Source organism: Plectropomus leopardus, chromosome 5 (genome assembly GCF_026936395.1).
Source record: "Plectropomus leopardus strain MGB_pleo_1.0 chromosome 5, ASM2693639v1, whole genome shotgun sequence".
Classification (NCBI taxonomy): Eukaryota; Metazoa; Chordata; class Actinopteri; order Perciformes; family Serranidae; genus Plectropomus; species Plectropomus leopardus.
In genome coordinates, this window is record NC_142180.1 from 17,620,620 (window position 1) to 17,640,465 (window position 19,846).

The window sequence follows — 19,846 nt, forward strand, 5'->3', positions numbered from 1 at the left end:
TGATTTCCACCTGTTTACTTACAATTTAAACATGTGAGATGTGCCATGCATTTTCAGGATGTCATAAAGAGGTGTACTAATATACAATGTGTGAAAGAAAACATCACTATCAGACAAATACTCGTAGCAGAGACAGTGTAGCCATAAGTCGAGTCAAACTGGCAGTTCAGTGTTTACTTGCTTCCATGCATCAAAAGAATACAACTTTATACCTTGTTTGTACTGTATGGTGAGCCAGAAAACATAACTGCCAAACTTCAACATGTGGTTTCACGCTTCCTTCTTTTTACAGTAAATAAATATTCTCCAATGCAGAGACAGAAGGAGAGAGCAGCACAATGAAACTGAAGTATAAAGACCGCAACAAACTGATCAAGTATTTACATTCTCTATTTGAAACAAACCACAAAGGTTTCCTGTGAATTTATGGCAAAAGTGGGAAGCAAGTGATATGTAATGTTACTCTGATATTAGTAGGCTTGAAGACCTTCATTTTTCAGGCAGCATTGCTGCAGGGCACTCCAAGAAAATGGTTTACATATGTTCGCTGTATTAGTTTGGGATTTTTTTTTATTGTGGGAATTATGGGCTTGCTTGTTTAAAAGTACCAATCATATGGGAAAATATTTACTGCAGAGCAGCACCATTCAGCTGGAGATTACCCCTTTAAATCTCATTCTCAGATGATCCCATTTCCTGATGACAATCTTGATGGTGACGAAGTAAACCATTGCTACATAAATACAGTAACAACTTGTTGAAAATATATTATAAATAATGCACATAGATCTGTAGCTTGTACGGGTTCTTGGTAACTGATCAGTACAATAATTTGTTCTGACACTGGGTTGACCCAAAAATGTTCCTCTCCTGTTTTTCCCAATGGACCTTCATCAGAGGAAAGAACTGACTAGTTTATCTAACTTCCTTGATTCCTAGATGGCTGGCTGTTTCCTGACTCGTTGTTTACATATCCTTTATACATTATGGTCTATATGTATGGGGAGAGAGCCCTTAAAACATTTTATAAACTTTTATCTTTAATCAGAATGGCAATAAGCCTGTATTTGTGTTAACCAGCACATTTTACTGTGACAGTTTCCATTAACAAGATCACCAACCAATTCCCTGTTAACACTATCATGCTTAAATCCAATTATTGAGTCTGTCAGTGCAATCATATTTTAAATTTGAACTTTAAATGTTGGTATTTATAAGATTTGCCAGAATTCAGGGAACCATTAATAGTGATGATCTGCTTATGGGCAAATTATTGTAATTTGACTTTTCAAAGGTAAATGGTTAAATAATTGCTGTACATGTCATGTTTGTGATGAACGATAGAGTGCCTCAGGGATGACGTTTTTCTGAAGGCCAACCTGGAAGCTAACATCACCCTTCATCAAAAAGCCTATGGGATTTTTCCACTGAATTTTGGATTAACAAATGTTTATCATACTTATATGTTTTGTTCAGCAAGATAATCTCTAAAAATGAACACCACTTTCAGGATTTTTGAGGTTTAATGGTAATTGCCAGAAGTAAAAAGGTAATGCTAGGCTATAAAAAAACAACACTATGGATGTATCGCCACAGCTATGAGGCTGTAAAGGCATTTTCGTCGCAGCTCTGCATGATGATGTACTGTAGTCTCATTTCGCTACTTTTTAGCAACCACCATTTTAAAGACACATAAAAACTTCAAAGTTCACGAGTGAGTGGGGTATTTACTGATGTGTTTTATGTTGTAGAACAAAATGTGAAAGTCTCTCAAACTTGTATTAACCAGGCTTACAACCCAAAACCCATTCAAAGTACCCACTGACTTTGAGATGAGGGAACTGGAGGTGCTGACATGCTAATTCATTTATGGGATTGCTGAAGTTCTCTATTATAGCTTTTATTCCCCAGTTGTATCAGGGACACAGCTCTCACTTTCTTGCTATAGTGTTTATGATAAATGTCTACATTCTACCATTCTTGACATCTCCAATAGCTCCCCATACATCAAACAAAAACACATCAGGGAAAGCAAAATCTCCCAGAACTGAGTCCAAGGCCTCTGCAAAGTCATCTGGGTTCTTCTTGTCTTTGCCTGCTTCCACAATGGTGGTTGCTGCAGAAAAGAAGGGATAGGACAGGACAGACTTTTATCAATCCAGGGTTAGCTATAGCCAAATGCTGGTAGGTTTTGACTGCAGCAAGAAGGATTTTTTTCTCAGCAGCCAAACCTCAAACAACAGGCACCAAAAATTGATTTTGACATACTATAGTAGTCCTTTACCTCATTAAATAAGCCAGTTAATTATGTGATTGACAAGCTTAATTGCTTTCTATTAGATGATGGTGAATATATTGGCTATTGCCTGGATGGCTCTGAGGATCTGGAAACCTTGATGATGTCACACAGTATTTATAAACTGCCACCACTGATAATATGGATCAAAATATTATTCAGCAATTACTATACTTTTATTGGACTCTTAAGTATTGCCTATGTTTGAGTAACATCTTCCATAGTAATCTTTTTAAAAAATTGTATGGGGGCTTTTGAAAACATGAAATGGACACAGCATGCTTTTTCATGCACAGGAGATGCTTACAACCTCCCCAAAACAGGTTTTTTTATTGTACAAATAACAAAGCAAAGGGATTCAGTTAATCAGTTGGCAAAATTAAATTTAAAATTCAAATTTTTCAGACTATTTCAGTTTGCTCACATTGTGTCAGCACTATCTCAGGATGTATATACTTTGCTCAAACAACAAGACTGCAAAAAGAGTCAGAAAATAGTTGTATGGCCATATTTCTATATGCCTGAATATATCTGAGTGAAGAAATGGCTCAAATCCCCAATGATGCATGAAATATGTCTGAGTGTTGCTGCATTAAACCAACAACAGATGTTTGTTAACAACCTTATTTAGTTTCTCAAAACAAACTGTCTATGAGAGTAAATCATATTTTCAAGTACTTTTCCCACCATCCTTTTGAAAGTAACCCTTCACAATATTTAGGTAAAAATATGCAATAAAGCCTATTTTTTCACAGGGGTCAGTTGCAGGCATTCAACAGGGAAAGAGCAGATTGAAAAGTCATCCACATGAGGTCATTAGTAAATCAGGCCATTTGCCTTGGAAGTCTGGGAAAGTGCAGACTCATACCATTGACAATGTTAAGTATGTGTGCCACTCAAATTCCTGATACATCCTAGGACCTTAAACGTGGCGAAGCCTTTCACCAGTACTGACTACGTACAACACACACAACTTTAACTCTTTTTTTCAGTTGATGTGATATGTAGAGATGAAAGTTAACTGCCCCCAAATGATGCTGCCAATTGCTTTCGTCTGTCAGCTGACACTTATTTTTACAGACTGTAAAAATTATTCTTGATCTAAGAAAGAAAAAAAATTGCTTCAAGATCCACTTTGTCACTTTTTCTGAAGATTTCAACCTCTTTTTATAGTGTTGCTCAGAAGGTGGTTTTCTCAGTAAAGCATCAAATGACATTGCATGAAAACAGAGCAAACTTCATCAGTAGGAAGATGAACACTGTGAGGATGCAGATGAAAGCATGGTAAAAGCAGTGCTAATAATAACTATATTACTATCATTATTGCTTTGTCCACCTCAAAGCACCAAGTGCTAGAAAACTAGACAAATGCAGGAACTCAAAGCTCCAAAATGTTGAGGGAAGTTCTCCAAAAATACTAAATTACCGCGTTAAATAGATATAATAATTTTTTCTAAAAAGCACTGATAACTCCCCTGAGGTTCTTTTCATCACTGTAGAATATTTGTGGCAAGTACAAATTCTGAGGAATGTTTCCACAGCTGAAGTGGGCTGACTTTTCTCAGCATGCCAGAGTGGTGATGAGTGAAGCAATCTACTGTAAACCCCACTGACTATCAGATATGTATGTGAACATCCGTTCAGCAATGGCTCACATCCTTACATTCAAAGGTGATGTCTATTTTAAGATTTTATGTGGGTGGTCTTACCCAGCTCCAGATCTCTGATACCCATGTAGCTCTCCAGCAGGTCATCCACTTTCTTAGTGGCTCGTTCTTCAAACTCATTCTGCTGGCAGAGCGGATAGGAAAAACATAGAGGTGTCAGTGCAAATTTAGTAGTGTTCTCACTCTAAATATGGTGATACAAACTCTGTGAGAGCATAACTGCTCATGCCAACCCATATTAGAGCTAAGCATATCTCCAGCTATTGTTTATCACTTATCTTTATGTTATATAAATATATCACAGTTCATAGACTGAACTGAGTATTACTGGTACAAGTTCACTGTTTGTAAAGTGGTCTAAATTTGACCAAAGTCAAGTGGGGGTGTTAATTTTAGTTTGGGTAGTTTCAGTTATTTAAAATCCCATGTGGAAATTAAAGCTTTTAGCATCAGCATATCTAAAAACCCCAAATCAAAGAAAAGTTTAGACAAAATAAAAATAATCTACAATAATTTAGACAAGGAGACATTTTCGAAAAAATCTGTAACAGTTCAGTGTGTGTGTGTGTGTGTGTGTGTGTGTGTGTGTTTGTGTTTGTGTTTGTGTTTGTGTGTACATGTCCCTGAGTACAACTTAAGCGGTCATTGTCCAGCAGAGCGTGTGAAACTTACCACTTCCTGAACTGTAGCAGCACCCTTGGAGCGAAGACGCAGCGTCTCCCTGCCATTCACCATCTTGCCCTCATTAGATTTTGGTGCTCTGGTCCTCATCCCAATCATATCTAACAACATGTACACAAACAAACAAACAGGATGCTAACCATTAATCAAATTAACAAGACAATCTGTGGGATTTTTTTATTTTGTTTAGCTGCAACATGTTTTTGACACAGCATTGTTCAGCCCGTTGGTCTCTCAATCCTTCCTCCGTCTGTTTAACTATTGTTACGCTTACTGCTAACTTCCATTTCTTATATAATATAAAAACCAAAAGTTCTTCCCACATAGTCATTTTTTCCTGTAAAAGATATAGACAAAAGCAATGCATAATAATTCCCATTCCCTTGTTCTGGTGTGTACTTCCTTTCTCAGGAATGACTTACCATTCAACTATTTTTAACTAATATATGATTTATAGGTAGTGTCCTTAGTTTACCTGAGGACACCCATCTTCTGCTGCTAGTTTGAAAGCATGACATATTGTTTTAATAAGTAATTCTCTGTGTATGGTAAAATAAGAAATCATTGTTACACACACTGTGAGCAAGTTCAGTGTGTAGTTTGTTGTGGCGGTGTGCTCCATCTACACAAAGATCAGTGTTGTAGCAAATCAAGTTTTATAACACAAACCATAAACTTGATGCTTTATTATTAGCATATTTCTAAAGTTCCAGTAAAGTCATTATTCTGTAATAATGTGAATCATGGATTTCCATTTCCCATTTCATCTACCTTCCATTTAAAAGACAAGCTATATAACTTTTTTTTGTGTTAGCAATGACAATGCTGTCTGTAGAACAGCTGCTGTGATCCAGAAAAAATGTTGCCACTGCATCATGTCTGTTTTCTTTCTAGGGATGACTAATGTCAAAAGTGAAATATTTGGTCCAAGGTCCAAAGTGAAATATTTGAGGATGAATCTTATTGACTTTGGTGAACCTTTTACTTTCCAGTTCTAGTGCCACCAGCATCTCAAAGCCTTCACATAACAATTAAATATGTCAACATCTATCACATAGACACAGACTGTATTCTGTGGACTGTGACTTTTCTTTCAGTGACATGATGAAGTTGAGATTTCCTGTTTAAGAGTGAACTATTTTACCAGCTACTGGATGAATATTTGGTATAGACACCAGTTGAAAAACATAGTCTTATCATGGCAAATAGAATGCTAAAGTTTGATTCTCAGGGTCTGCATGAAAACGCACATCTGTTTTCAATAATAAATCACTAATTACAAAGAGGGCCTTGTCCCCTTCCTGTGGGATGTCAGAGATCAGCATCAGCTACGTCACACTAACAGTGTGGGTGACTAAAATTCAGGAAGCAACTGCTGTTTGTCTCGATGTGGGATACTTCATGAGATCTTAAAAACTGAAACTGAAAATGTTATATATACACTCAATTTGATTCGATGATCTTAATAGCGTAGATTTGTGATATGATACTTGGAGCTTACACATACCACATATTGCAACTGGAAATTTATACACTTGCACACTTGAATTTGTAATTGTGACTTGAAGTAGTTGGTGAAGTTTCTTCACCAAATGCAATGCCATTTTAACAACAGAGTTATAATACATTGAATTCACAAAAATCATGAATGCTTTTTATATTGTTTTCTACATGTTAAAATAAGTTTGTTTGTAAGTAGTTGTGCGTCTGTTTGAAATTTTCAAACATCATGTTTGGCACAGTACAAATCAATTGCTGACCATAGTTTTTGTAGATAAATCAAATTGGAAGCTCAAACTGGAGCTCAGTAATATTCATCGTGGCTCTCTCCTGCAACTTGCTGTGGATGCTGTGGAATTAGTTCAAACAAAGTGGATGTGGAGAATTACCCTTTGGGGAATTAATACCGTTTATATTTTTTGTTTCAGGAAATGAATTAAACTGTAGCACTTTTTAAATAACGTAAATAAATAATTATGTTTTATCTTTGGACTTGGTGGAAAGTATCGATTATTTTTAAGTGAAAGAGCTCAAGGTACGAGTCACTTGTGTTATAGTACAAGTCAAGTTGCAAGTCTTTTTTTGATTTTGTTGAGACAAGTCCAAATTCAGCTAATTTGTGATGCCAGTCTGTTCAAGTCCAAGTCATGTGACTCAAGTCTACATCTCTGGTTTTAACTCTTGCCACTTAGTCTTGCCAGGTTAAATTTTCATCACAAGGATGATGTTTTTCAACATGTGCATTATGACTGTGCAACTGCATCTACATTTAAAATCTTTGAGACAATAACAGAAAAGTTCCCTCTGAATGTTGAACTACCAATGCGAATCCCCCTCACTCTGTGCACCTCATATTCTGTCTCTTATGTTTCTGACATGTCAGACCATAATGATGTCTCAGCTCTGTTACATTCTGATTAGTGTAATAAATCATTTTGCACATGAAATCTAATTCGTTGTATGAGGATTTGGCATTAAGCCATTGTGTGTGTGCTTGTGTGTATGTGTGTGTGTGTGTGTGTGTGTGTTTCAATTATTAAGAAGTTTAATATGCACTCATGAAAATTGTGACTGACAGGTTTATACAGAGAAATGAGGGAACTTGTTTAACTGCTGTGCTTATCACTTACACCAGATATTAAACTGCTATACCTGTTAAACCACAGAAAAGCTACAGCGTGGATTATTTACCCTGGTGCTGATTCTAGTACCAGGTTGTGGTTTGATATTACACATGTGATTTAAGGTCATTTGCATTAAAATGTTCTAAAATGTGTGATTTCTGTTGAATTTGACAGTTTGTTCTTTGTCTTGACCACAGCAGCTCACAAGTCAAAACTTTGAAGTTAGTTTGGATGAGAACATCTAAATATTGATATTAAATTAGCAAACTCAATCTTAAGAACAACTCCCACTGTCAAAAGCTCCAGAAGCAAGGGTACAGTTAAGTAGATCTCATGTTGAGATTATTTTGTCAACTATTTTGCTACCAGTTAATGACATCAGTGGGCATGGTGACAAAAAACTATGAAATGCTGATTGTTAAGAGGAAATTAGCTCATTAACTATGGATTTGGTTTCTTGTCTGATAAGTGAAGTTGTGGACAGATATATCTACACAGAAGAGGAGGCTTCCTTTATTTCTTTTCCATGTTCTAAACCAGATGCAATAAATAAGATACTTATAGTGATTTGACAGGTAAAACATTTCTTGGAAAGGAAAAGGGAGAAAAACGCCCTTGTGGTAAAAGAGAATAAGTTGACAAAAGGTCACAGGTTCAAACTTCAGTACATTGTACTTTTTTGATAAAATAAACTTAAATGTGAACTTTTGTTTAAAAAGATACCAAAAATATTTCCTCAGTCTAAATTTAAATATGAATATACAAGTTAATATATAATATATTATAAACACAATACCAAGATTTAGCTGGAAAAAAGGTAACTTTAACCACATACATTTGCTTATCTATTTTTATTCCTGTCAGATTAATAGTGGAAATGTATATGTAACTGCCTGTCAGGCTCTCTAGCAATGTTGAAAGTACAACAAGTACATTTGGATCAAATATTTATAGTACAGTTTCTTTGGCACTGACTTCTGTGTGACTGCAAAATTATGCTTTGCTTTTTTTCTGCATGTCTTATGCCTGCAGTTGAATTATAAGCTCCAAAAAAAAGTTTAAATATTGAAATGCATTGCTGTGCAGTAACTACTTTTGATAGAGCCTCGGTTTCTCTTGTGGTTTTGAAAAATCCCATAAGCCTTTTTAATTTTGTCTGTACATGATTGAGAATGAAAATTTATTTCACTGACTCAATTTAAGGTGTTGATTTTTTTTTTTTCACAAACATTTTTAACAAAGTACTTCAAATTTCTCCTCAGTAATTTATAGTCAGTCTGTTTACAATAAAGAGCTGGATGTACCTATAGCAAAGACAGTTTTTATGTTTTGCTCAGACTTAATTTGATGTGATTGTCAAGCTGAAATCCTTCTCACTTAACCATCCCTGCAGAGTCATTTAAGAGCATCTACTGTCACATAGGATCCATTGGGCTGAAACTTAACAGCCATCGCCATAATACCAGTCAATTAATTATAGCTGCTAAGTTTAACGACTTGTCCAGACTCACTGGCAGACAGCCAGTACTCTCTAAAGTGTTCCTGTCTGTGCTTTATGTTTGGCTGATGATATATGAAAATGTACTGGAGAAAGCTAAAAATCCATCAACTACTCGGGCCAACTGTGGACCACAGAAGCCTTCTGAGGTCTAAGCTGTTGGTGCTTCAGCTTGCATGGCTACTCCTATTGTGAAAAATATACCCTAAGGGCAGCTCCTGGCCCTAATGACATTAATAGTCAGTGTTACAAATCCCAGCCAAATCCCAGCTCCACCCTTGACTCAGATCTGAGATCTTAGGATAACAATGACATGAAATGTTTCTTTTTCCCTGAACTTAATTCCTATATCCACCCAGTATCATTTCATGTCACTCCCAGTGTCAGTTCCTGGTTGTTAATCCTTTGACTTCCACACTAAGAAATACATTTGCAAAAAATTATTTGTTGTTAGATTTATTTTTCAGATTACCCAATCAGGAAGCAGATATGCAGGTCAACCAGCTGGTTGACTTGCCTGTTTAGGGTAATTCTGGGCATGAATGGATTTTTTTCATTTCTGCAACAAAATGTTTAGTTTTTTTCATTTAAAAATATCACAGAGAGTAGAATTTGTTAAAATAACCTTTCATAAATTTAACAAATATATTTCTTAACTTATATATAAATACTTTTAAAACCAACAATGCATTTCATTGAAATCAAATACAACCAACAATGCTTAGTTATTCACTGTGAACCGAAATTCACTGATAATTTATGAACAGTGATGTAAACAGGCTTCATATTTCCACATCACACTTGTCTAACTTGCTTACCAAACAACAGAGTGTGACACTATCACCCTATCAAACACCTGCATTCACTTCTGGTGGTATGCAACAAAGCACCGCTTGTTGTTGTTCCGTTCATAGGAGTTACAAAAATGTACCCATCTAGCTAGCTTTGAGTAGCTGCATCTGTGTGTGTGTGTGTGTGTGTGTGTGTGTGTGTGTGTGTGTGTGTGTGTGTGTGTAAGATAGAGGGAGAGGGAGTAGGCCTGTGTGCGTAAAATTGTAGAATTGAAATGATTCATACCATATAAATATCAAAACTGTATGATACACGGTATATTTTTTGAGCTGTGACCATTGATTCAAAAACAGTGCTCACCATTCAAATGAATGGCGCTAATCTGCTATCCAGACCTGCATGGGTGGGTTTAGACAGCGTTATCCTTAAAAGTACAAAAGCCACAGTTAGATATTTACACATTATGAATCCTGATAAATAGATGAACATTTTAATGTTTATTATGTCTGTGTAGCCTACAAACTGAGTAGCAATGATTAGAAAACAAAATGAGAAATTTGCGACTTGAGCTAAACTGTTTACCCCAAACTGGCAACTCAACCGAGTGGTCAACCCAGTTTTCTGAGGAATCGTAGATATATATTTTAGTATAAAATTTATTTCCTTCAACTAAAATATTGAAAGATTGTTAGAGGGTCTAGAAATTATATGTGAAAAGATTTTTTTTCTTACCTGGACGTTTGCTCTTACTGTGCAGCACCGAGTCACTTATGTTTTTTTCCACAGTTTTTAGACAATGATATTTATCCACAGCAGCGCCATACAGTGGATATAATCAGTGTTGCATGCACTATTCAATAGGGTGAATGAGGATAAACAGCCAAAGATAGGTTTTCAGAGTTTTAAATACAGCAATATGGCAGCGAAAAAAGGGTCAACTGCGCGGTTACAATGCCAGCCTACCTTGGCCCTGACCATTTTCATCCTATCATTTATTTATACTGCAGAATGTGAGTGCTTACAGGGTTGGGGATCTGGGTGGAATGATACTAATATATTTTTAACAAATGTGTGCAGAGTGCTGCAGGAATGAGTCCTGAAACCCGGTTGATATTTTTACACTCTTGATTCTCTCATCTCAAGTTAAATGGTTTTTTGCATGGGTTTTTGGTTAAATGCCTGAAATAAGGTCTGTGGTTAACACATGCAATGATCTTGGGGCTCAAAATGCTCAACTTTACAGAAAAATAAACATGTTTACACTCTGGTTAAAAAAAAGACAGTTTTGGACTTTATAGCAAATTTCCACATTCATGATAACTCTTGCATGGGTGATTTTTTTTTTTTTCTATACCCTTTTACAGGGTTAAAATAGGCAGTTGCTAACAAGTGCCTGAATGAGACAGTGTTGGCATACTAAACATGGCTTCACAGTCTTGTTGTGGTAGTGACAATGAGGTCATGCAACCATGGTGTAGTTCATTTATGGTCCAATATTAGCTTTTTACCTCTGGTAATTCTATTTACGCATCAAAAATCATAAAAGTGGGGTTAATGTATGATGATTATCTTGCTGAACAAAAGGTTTCCTAAACCCTTGTTTGCCACAGAGGTTATTTTCAGCTGGAACCCAAAATCCAATGGAAAAATACTATTAGCTATTTGTTTAGGGAAGCAGGGTGATGTTTACCCTATGTTTGCCTACAAATAAATGTCATCCCTGTAGCACCTCTTGGTACATAAGCACAGTGTCATATAGACAAATAAGGTATTCCAGATATGTGTGAAACCGTTTGTTAAGAGCAACCTGCCTACCATAAGCAGAAATGTACTGCAAAGTGAACCCCATCTGTAAATAATATTGTGTTCACTTTCACTGCCATTTTTGACCAGTTTTGGGAGTGTATATTTAGAATTTCCAGCCTTAATCTGTTCTGCACATGTCAGTGAAGCCCATTCACAGAGAAATATTTTCCACTCACCAAAGGCCTTCTTGGGCCCCACCAGGCGGAGAGTGAAGGGTATGCCTCTAGGTTGCTCTTTTAGCATCTTAGCCACCTCGTAGTGTCGACAGCCTACAATGCTCTGGTCATTGATAGCCTCAATGTGGTCGCCAACACATACTGTCTTCAGCCGGTCTATGGTGCTGCCTTCTTTTATCCTCTGAAAAAAACACATTGAAAAGTTTCACATGTGCCTAGATTCCCAGTAGGAGCGTTCTACAAATTAAGATGACAGACAGTGCTCAGCCTGTTAAGCTCTGCCAGTTGTTTACCTTGATGAAGGCATAACCAGCGCCATTGTCTGTGATAGTGAGGCCCAATGCATCCTCTGTCTTTGTCACCTCCACCTCCTTGGTTTCTCCCCTAACATGAGCAAAGATGAAGTCTTCCAGTCCGATCTGTCCCCCAAGTAGCTTTTGCATGTCCACTTTATGGGAGTTGAGGGTGCAAAACAGGATCTAAGGGGAGGAAATGAACTAAAAATGTACTTGCTTTTGCTAATAACTGAACAAAATACAATATCTTGAACACCCATGCAAATGTGAAACACAAATGATATATTACTGAGATATCAGACAGTTTATAACATGATGTCTACACTCTTTAGTAAAGGAGTTTTCTATTTAGAAATATTGAACACATTACAACATTACATTAAGTGTCTTCTAAATCTTTAAAAGCCCATTATTCATTTATATACTATTTTACTTTTAAAATACTGTCAATAACATTTTAATAATTTGCTTTGACTTCAGTTTACTTTTGGCGAAGACTTTGAGTATGTACTCGATAAGAAACAGATTTTTCATCACTATAAAATCACTTTTTATAATATGACTTAAAAATACAACAATAATTTCCCACTTTTTACAATAAATCTATTCTAAATCTAAATCTTTTATTACAAAAGCAAATGGAGCCTAGCATAATTCCCTCAGCTGTGCTTTATAGAGATTGGGCAGCAGAGGGCAGCAGAGCCAACAATTTGATCTTGCTTTTGACCATTTTGTAATGAGTAATGAATGTGACAACTCATCCACTGTTAAGTCAGTAACAGCACAAATACTATTTGGTTAGACATGCTTCTCTTTGTTTTAACAGTTAAAAGATTAAATCATGGCTGTTTTCAAAGGTTAGTGGTTGAATTATTGATTGAAAATGATAATTAGCTGACTGATACTTATGATTAAAGACCATTTTCCCCAGAAAAATCAAGAGGTCATCAGATGTTAGTAAATGTCAGGATAACGCCATCTAATATCAGCCATATGTTAGAGCAAATGTGGTTAACACTTGCTTTTTTTAAATAGCTTTTGTTTTTGCAGAAGTCTTTTTATTTTGTATCCTGAAACCTGAGGTTAAAGTTCAAGCTGACTTTATGATCCATAATGGAAATTAAAGATAATCCAGGTGAACTTTCCTCTCACTTGGAGCTCATGATGTAAGATATTGCTCATAGTAGTTCTCTTGGCAGGTGGAACAGTCTGACTGCAGTCCAAGGTCTTCTTTGGCATCTAGTTGTACTGTAACTTTATGCTGCTGCTGCTCAGTCCACAGGAGGTGAAGGAAACTGCTGTTCTTTTCATTAACACCACTTAATTGCCTGATGTTTCCCATAGAGAGTCTTGTATCTTGAATTGTGACTGCAGGCCATTAAATCAACTATTATATTAATTATGCCTTAATTTCACAACACAGTATGCAAGACAAGAAAATGCGTTTAGTAATTATTCAAGTCTTCTGTTTTAGACTTTAGACTTCGACTTTCTCAAGAAGCATCAGGCTAATATGACAAAAACTTAACTATTTCAACATTTAAAGATTTTTCATTATGTATTTGTTACAATGTAAGGCTCCTTTATCTAAACTGCTTTTTCCTTCAGGACAGCTGGAGATTACCCCAGCACACACTTGGCAGAGTATACCCTGAGCAGCCCACCAAGTTACCACACGGCTTGCATATGTGTGTAAAAAGAAAAACACATTCACAGGAATTTAGAGTTTCTTATTCAATTTGAACAAGAACGTCTGAGTTGCAAGTCATTTTGGATAAAATTTTCTGTTTAATTTTTACAGTGAAAATAGCACCAGATGAATTAAAGTTATCATTAAAGTATGTAAGAGTGGCTATTTCACGTGATGTGCTATCATGTGTTTATGAACATATGCTGACAATTTTTCCTGAAGTAGACATTTTACAGGAACTGGATCTTGCATAACATAAGGAAACACCAACACAAAACACAATCATGGCTGGGAGTTGCCTGATAAGATCATCAAGGTTAGCTCCTATACATCGGTCTAGATCGCTTCATCTCCTGTCATTTATGTTCAATAGGCAGTGACACACTGATAGGAAAAACCTTCATGATGGCCTTCAGAACGCTCCTGATAAGTATAAGATAAGGCCAATGTTAACTATTTATTGCTCTCTTACCATAATAAACTGGAGATCCATGCAGAACAGCAGCAAACTGCACATGGACACCATTATTATTACTTACATTTTTTTAAAAGCTTTAACTGTTTTTATCATTCTTATATAGTACTAAATTGCAAAAACAACCACAGTTTATTTCAGTAAACCAATGTTAAATTAAATGTGCACAAAACAGAAAAACTATTTCCTATGGTCTCTTATGCCACCCCAAACACTTTGCAGAGCTTGCAATCCACTTGAGCCAATCAGGGATCCCCAATGTTTTTGAAAATGTAAGCAGCCAATCAGGGACTGCATTGAAGATGATGATGTAGCATGCAGGAAGCTGCTTGCAGACGGCGGCTCCCTTAACAACAAGTGCAAACTCTAACGTTAGTAGAGTAAACACACAATAAGTGAAGTTAATTCAGAAATAGACTCAATAACAATAATTAAACAAGAAAAAGAGAATGCACTCTCAGAGTTTCTCAGAGGAAAATACTTTTTTGCCATTTTTCTGTTGGCTGTGTTGGTGATGAAGAAGATATTTTGCAGTACAAATCCAATGTTCATTATTGTTTCGCCACTGATTACACTAATGGAAGAGCAGATATGAGGGGCTACAAAGCAAGGGATCACGGCCATGCAGATCGGTGTTCACAAGGCTTCGGACAGACAACAAGGACACTGTCAGTTGATATTCAGCAGTCCAGAGGCAGCTGGTTGCTGAATGAGAAATGCCAATATAACAATGCTGGCAACACCAGCAAACCAGAAAACCTTGTGGGAATTACTGTAGACAAGGAACATATCTCATCCAAATGGTAAATATAAATAAATGATATTTTTAGACAGTTACTGTCTAACTGACAACACATTTGTGTAGTAGAAGACTACTGCTGACATCTGTCTGTCAAAGTGAGTAACCTCCACCCCCTGAAAGTTTGGGGTGGCAGCGAGACCAGACTGATACAGAGAGAGAAACATAATTTTGAGTTTATGTCATCAGGATGGTTTTACTAGACTACTAAAGTCCTGCTAGTCTTTCAATTTTAATTTCCTCCTACACTGTCTTGATCACTCTACTTTTGCATCTATCTCTAGCTGCTCTGGATAAAACTCATTTAAATGCATGTTTGACAAACAAAAATGAAGTGTTGGCATTAATAAGTGTTTCTGTGACATCCACCTGGGTCAGCCTGTGGCCTTGGCTTTGTTGAGTATTGAGAACAGTATCAGGCTGCAGTCTGGTTCAGCCAGCCCTGACCTACTAAAGGTTTGGTGACTAGACTTCTTTTCAAGGATTCTGGCCTTGTGCAGCTTCCTGCTGTAACCTAACTGCAAACCATGCCTCTGATCCCCTTCAGTGCTATGATTAAATGGGTTAATTGCTTATTCTCATATTGTTGTATAACCATTTTTAGTAGAGTTCAGGACACATTCATGTGTTTTCCCTAATAAAGACATTAAAGTGGCAAACGATTTTATTTTGACAATAAATTGAAGTAAAAAAGACACAAATTGATGCATAAAAAATTACCAGGGTGTAGTACAGTAAGTGTTTGAGGCACCAAAACCATTCTGGCAGGGAATCCCCAAACCCCCCATTTCATATGTCCCCCTAGTATCCAAAAGAAACTTACGCATGTGATTTGGAAATAGGAATCACCTGAAATTTACTACTTAATGGCACTAAAACACAGACAATTCAGTCTCTTATTACAGCTTTACTCAAAATATTTATGGCAATTTTACTTCTTGGAGACTTTTAAATGGGAACTCCATTTTTACACACAAAGGTCAGTTTACCAGTCATGTGGAGTATTGGTCAGACCATGGAAATTCTTGTTTTCCAGTGTCTTATCTGGAGGAGCTTTGTCTAGTCTGAGAAAAACAAAACAAAAAACTTGTCATGTCATCAGGAGATTATCTTGGGATGGGCTTGGGCACTACAGCATTATAAGCAACAGCTTGTATTTCAAACTGTGTTTAAAAGATCAAGGCCTTCACAAGGCAAAAAAGTGTCTGATATAGAAAATGTAGGATCCAGCATTTTTTGAGCTTAGGGATTAATTCTGCCCTTTGCTGTTTCAACACTAAGTCACTGAATAATATTATTTCGACTGAGTTAGGCCAGATAGATACAGTTTTGTTTTGTACAGTTTTGTTTTCCTAGTCACTACCATTACTGTATCCTGTTGTGTTGTGTTTACTGACTACACAACATTATCTGGTTATTTGTTTCCATTATTGATCATGTTCAAGGCGCAGGCGAGTACAAAGTCTGGCAGACAGTAGTGAGGCCAAATGATCTTCAGTAGTGCATCATGGAAAATATACTAGGATGGAAACCTAACACCTATTCGCAGCTGGCCTGCCAGACCAGAAATCCAAGACAGAAATAACACCTTTTTTGTGTCTTATTTATTTCCCAAAAAACTGGAAATGCCACAAATTAGCTGAATTATGTTGACATGTATAGTTTGTTTCATACCTCTGAGGGGGAGATGCTGAACACTTCAGCAATCTTGGCGTACAGCTCCTTGACATTGGTAAATCCATGGATGCGGCCTGTGGGACTCCCGTGAGCCAGCTGGGTATGGAAGATGAGCCTCGGCCTCGGGTATTCTGGTGGCCCCAGTGGTGGTGGTGAGGGAGGAGGAAGAGGAGGCGCTGTGGGCTCCATACACCCCTGATTCTGGCTCTGGGCCTTCTGCTCCTCAATGGCCTCGGCCCCTGCTGCCTTGGTGTCCTGCGGGCTCATAGCCTCCCCGTTCTGCATCAGGCCCCAGTTCAGTTTTGGTGCTCCTGTGGGAGCCCTGATGGTGCACTGCTCTGGCAAAGCAAGACACTCTGTCCTTCCTCCCGCTTAGCCGACCAACCACCCAACCAAATAGTCACCAAGAGCTTTGGGGTGAGGAGAGCAGATGAATTAGTGATGAGAGTAGCCTGGTAACAGTAGCTGGAAAAGGCCAGCCAGACCCTGCTGAGTGGAAACTCAACACCCTTTGAGTGGAGGACTGTATGTGTTACACCTGAGCCTCTGGCAGCTCACGCACAGAGAACACAAACAAAACACATCAGGTACAGGTTTCTTCATGCACATGACATGGTTAAGACTCTAATCCCTTATATCAGTCTGGCTGCGAGACATATATGTCCCTGAATATGTGAACATCTCCATGAAGTGTGAAAACACCAAGCACATCTGCAAAATGATTTCCAAAGTGGGCTGCTTGGAGATGGCCACAGACAATGTCCCAGTGTTACAGGTAAGATGATATCTTTGGGTAGGGAGCAAGGTGCTCCCCCTTCGCTGGCCTCGTTGAATGAAATTGGCTGTTGCTGGGGTGAATCCTTGGTGATGCACTGACCTTTTTGACCCCACAGACAGCACACAGATACAGGAGATGCTAGTTAAAGTCGCTTAACAAATGTTTAATTCACGCCGCTCTTTGTTCCTTCAAAGTTTTTAAATATCAGTTACTGTACTAAAATATGTGTACACATGACAGGAAGGCCCTTAAAATAATAATAGATAGCATATACACGAATCCCTAGAAACAATGATAGACAGTTTGTGTATAAAAGGGGCAATTTAAAAAAAAAAAACTGAACCTATTTTGTAATCCAAGAACATAGGTCACTTTGTATCCTACATTAAATTTGATGCAATTTACCCTCAGTAACTATGCAATTTAAAAATGACTTGTGAAATGATGGAATGTCTAAAATTGGACATATAATTGATGGAAATAATGCTAAGACACTGTAAAATGTATGATGAGACACACATTTCTCAATATCATGAACCTGACATGGATGGATTGAAACTTGGTAAAGCTTGGTAAGGGGATTTTCACTCATCAGCTGATCTGAGGCTTGACTCTCCAATTGCAGAAAAATGTTTCTTTCCAATAGTAAGCACCCAAACACTGACAAGCCATCCCATTTTGTTCTGCCATGATGGTCCGATGGCCTTAACAATTCTTATTTGTCACACTTTGTCCCATGTGATGTGTTACTCATGGGCAAATCAAGGAAGCTGTCATGCCATGACACAAAAAGCTATCTATTTCTCTTTCAGATCTGGAAATTCCACAAAAATCACAGTTTAAAATGCCAGCTGGGAATGTCTCGCTTGCATTGGGATTCACTTGTAATTCCCTTTAGACAAATATTCTTTCAGGATGTACGGTATGTACTAAAAGAGGGTTTGAGAGACTCAAATAGTTGATTGACTTAAATGCCCTAACATCGCCTATGTTACTATTTGAATGGCATACAGCCAACGTATGCTGCCACAACAGTGCGTTGCTGTTTATAGTACACATTTGCATCCCCCTTTTCTCAGACATGGCTAATACTGCCACATGTTGGCCTTTATTTGGAAGTAATTGCTTCTTTTTAAAATATATAGCATGTTTAAATAGACAAGACAAGACAAACATTTAGATTCAGTCATTGTGCATTGGGGGTACAGCCTACACATCCGTTCTGTAACGTGCATGGCTGCAGCTGTCTGTACATCATAACCCCATTATTCCAGGTCAAGGTGTTACTGGCTTCCCAAGGTCAGTATTTACACCAGCAGCTGATAATGAGGATCCCACTGACAAAACATTCCTTCAGCAACAGATATTAAAAGGGCTGTCCTCTAAGCAAAGGACACCCCACTTTCCCTTCTTGCAGAGACATACATAACAACTTAGATCTACTTTTTCTAAAGTAAACAGGTGCCTGTCTTAGGCAACATCAGAGATAAAAGACTGACTCAGAAATGTACAGTAACCAACAACACATCTACAATTATTTTGTTGTATGTTGTTGAGCTATCATCATATTTGCCGAACATTTTAAAGTCCAGTGTGAAGGATTTGGGGGCTGAAATGGTAAATAATATTCATAACTATGGTTTCACTGGGTTACAATCACTGAAAATACAAATCCTTGTGTTTGTGTTATATTTGAATAAGCCATGTATATCTACATAAGGAGCAGGTCCTCTTTTACAAGATCCGCAATAATGTCTATGGTGGCCAAAAATGGACAAATCAAACACTGGCTCTAGATAGGGCATGTTTTCACATCGGTCACCGTAGTGCTCCTACATACTTGGCAGATTGGATAAGTTTAACTTTGGCACCATCACTGCTAGATGCCACAAAATCCTAAACACTTGACCTTTAAAGGAGCAGTGTGTAAGATTCAAGGGGATTTAGTGGCACCCAGTGATGAGCACTGCAGACTGCAACCAGCTGAAACTTCTCTCAGTCAGAATTCCTTCAGTATACATTGTTCAGGAGGTTGTTAAGGGGAGCCAAATTAACAAACCCAGTGATTTAAACAAGTAAATACTTTTAAAAAAGTAGTTTTACGTTTAAGGAATTCAGTGTTTTGCCTATGTTGCTTAGCAACAAAGTTGAAAACTTATCTAGGGTCAGTGTGTCGTTTATCTGTTCATGGGCTGTGATAGAAACATGGCTTTATGGACAAGGACTCACTTCTTTGAAGATGATGAAAACAGAACAATTCTTATCTTCAGGTTATTTAAGAAAACATATTTATTGTATTATATTCCATTTCTGCCATTATGACCCCAACTAGTACACACTGGACCTTTAACTTTTTTGATTTCTGAAGTGTCACTATCTCATAAGAGAACAAACAAATGAAATCAAAAAGTTTATTTAGCTCACAGTTGCCTCTGGAAGCCATTTTCTAAATTTTCTAAAATATTAGAAATTAGTTTTCACTCTTACACCAACACTTTGCAAAAAGTGTAACCTATTAACAGCTACTAATATATTATAAGTTAAGGCAAGGTCTTTGCTTGCAAATTTTTCACATAACTGAAAGAAAAAAA

General features: G+C 37.2%; 1 protein-coding gene across 1 annotated transcript; it reads right to left on the bottom strand.

Moving 5' to 3' along the window:
- Nucleotides 1–95: 95 nt before the first annotated feature.
- gipc3 (GIPC PDZ domain containing family, member 3) lies at nucleotides 96–16,853 on the bottom strand. The gene is made up of 6 exons (XM_042484095.2): nucleotides 16,475–16,853; nucleotides 11,834–12,019; nucleotides 11,541–11,721; nucleotides 4,636–4,745; nucleotides 4,006–4,087; nucleotides 96–2,116 (listed from the first exon to the last, which is right to left on the bottom strand). Exons 1-6 carry the CDS (start codon nucleotides 16,760–16,762, stop codon nucleotides 1,965–1,967), a joined length of 999 nt encoding a protein of 332 aa, XP_042340029.2. The 5' UTR covers nucleotides 16,763–16,853; the 3' UTR covers nucleotides 96–1,964.
- Nucleotides 16,854–19,846: the final 2,993 nt, after the last annotated feature.

Excerpts from the sequence above, each read along its gene's own strand:
- gipc3 (XM_042484095.2), bottom strand. The coding sequence starts at position 16,762 with ATGCAGAACGGGGAGGCTATGAGCCCGCAGGACACCAAGGCAGCAGGG. Across the intron at positions 12,020-16,474 it reads TCAGCATCTCCCCCTCAGAG|ATCCTGTTTTGCACCCTCAA; the intron begins GTATGAAACAAA and ends TCCTCCCCTTAG. Across the intron at positions 4,746-11,540 it reads GGGGCCCAAGAAGGCCTTTG|ATATGATTGGGATGAGGACC; the intron begins GTGAGTGGAAAA and ends ACATGTTGTTAG.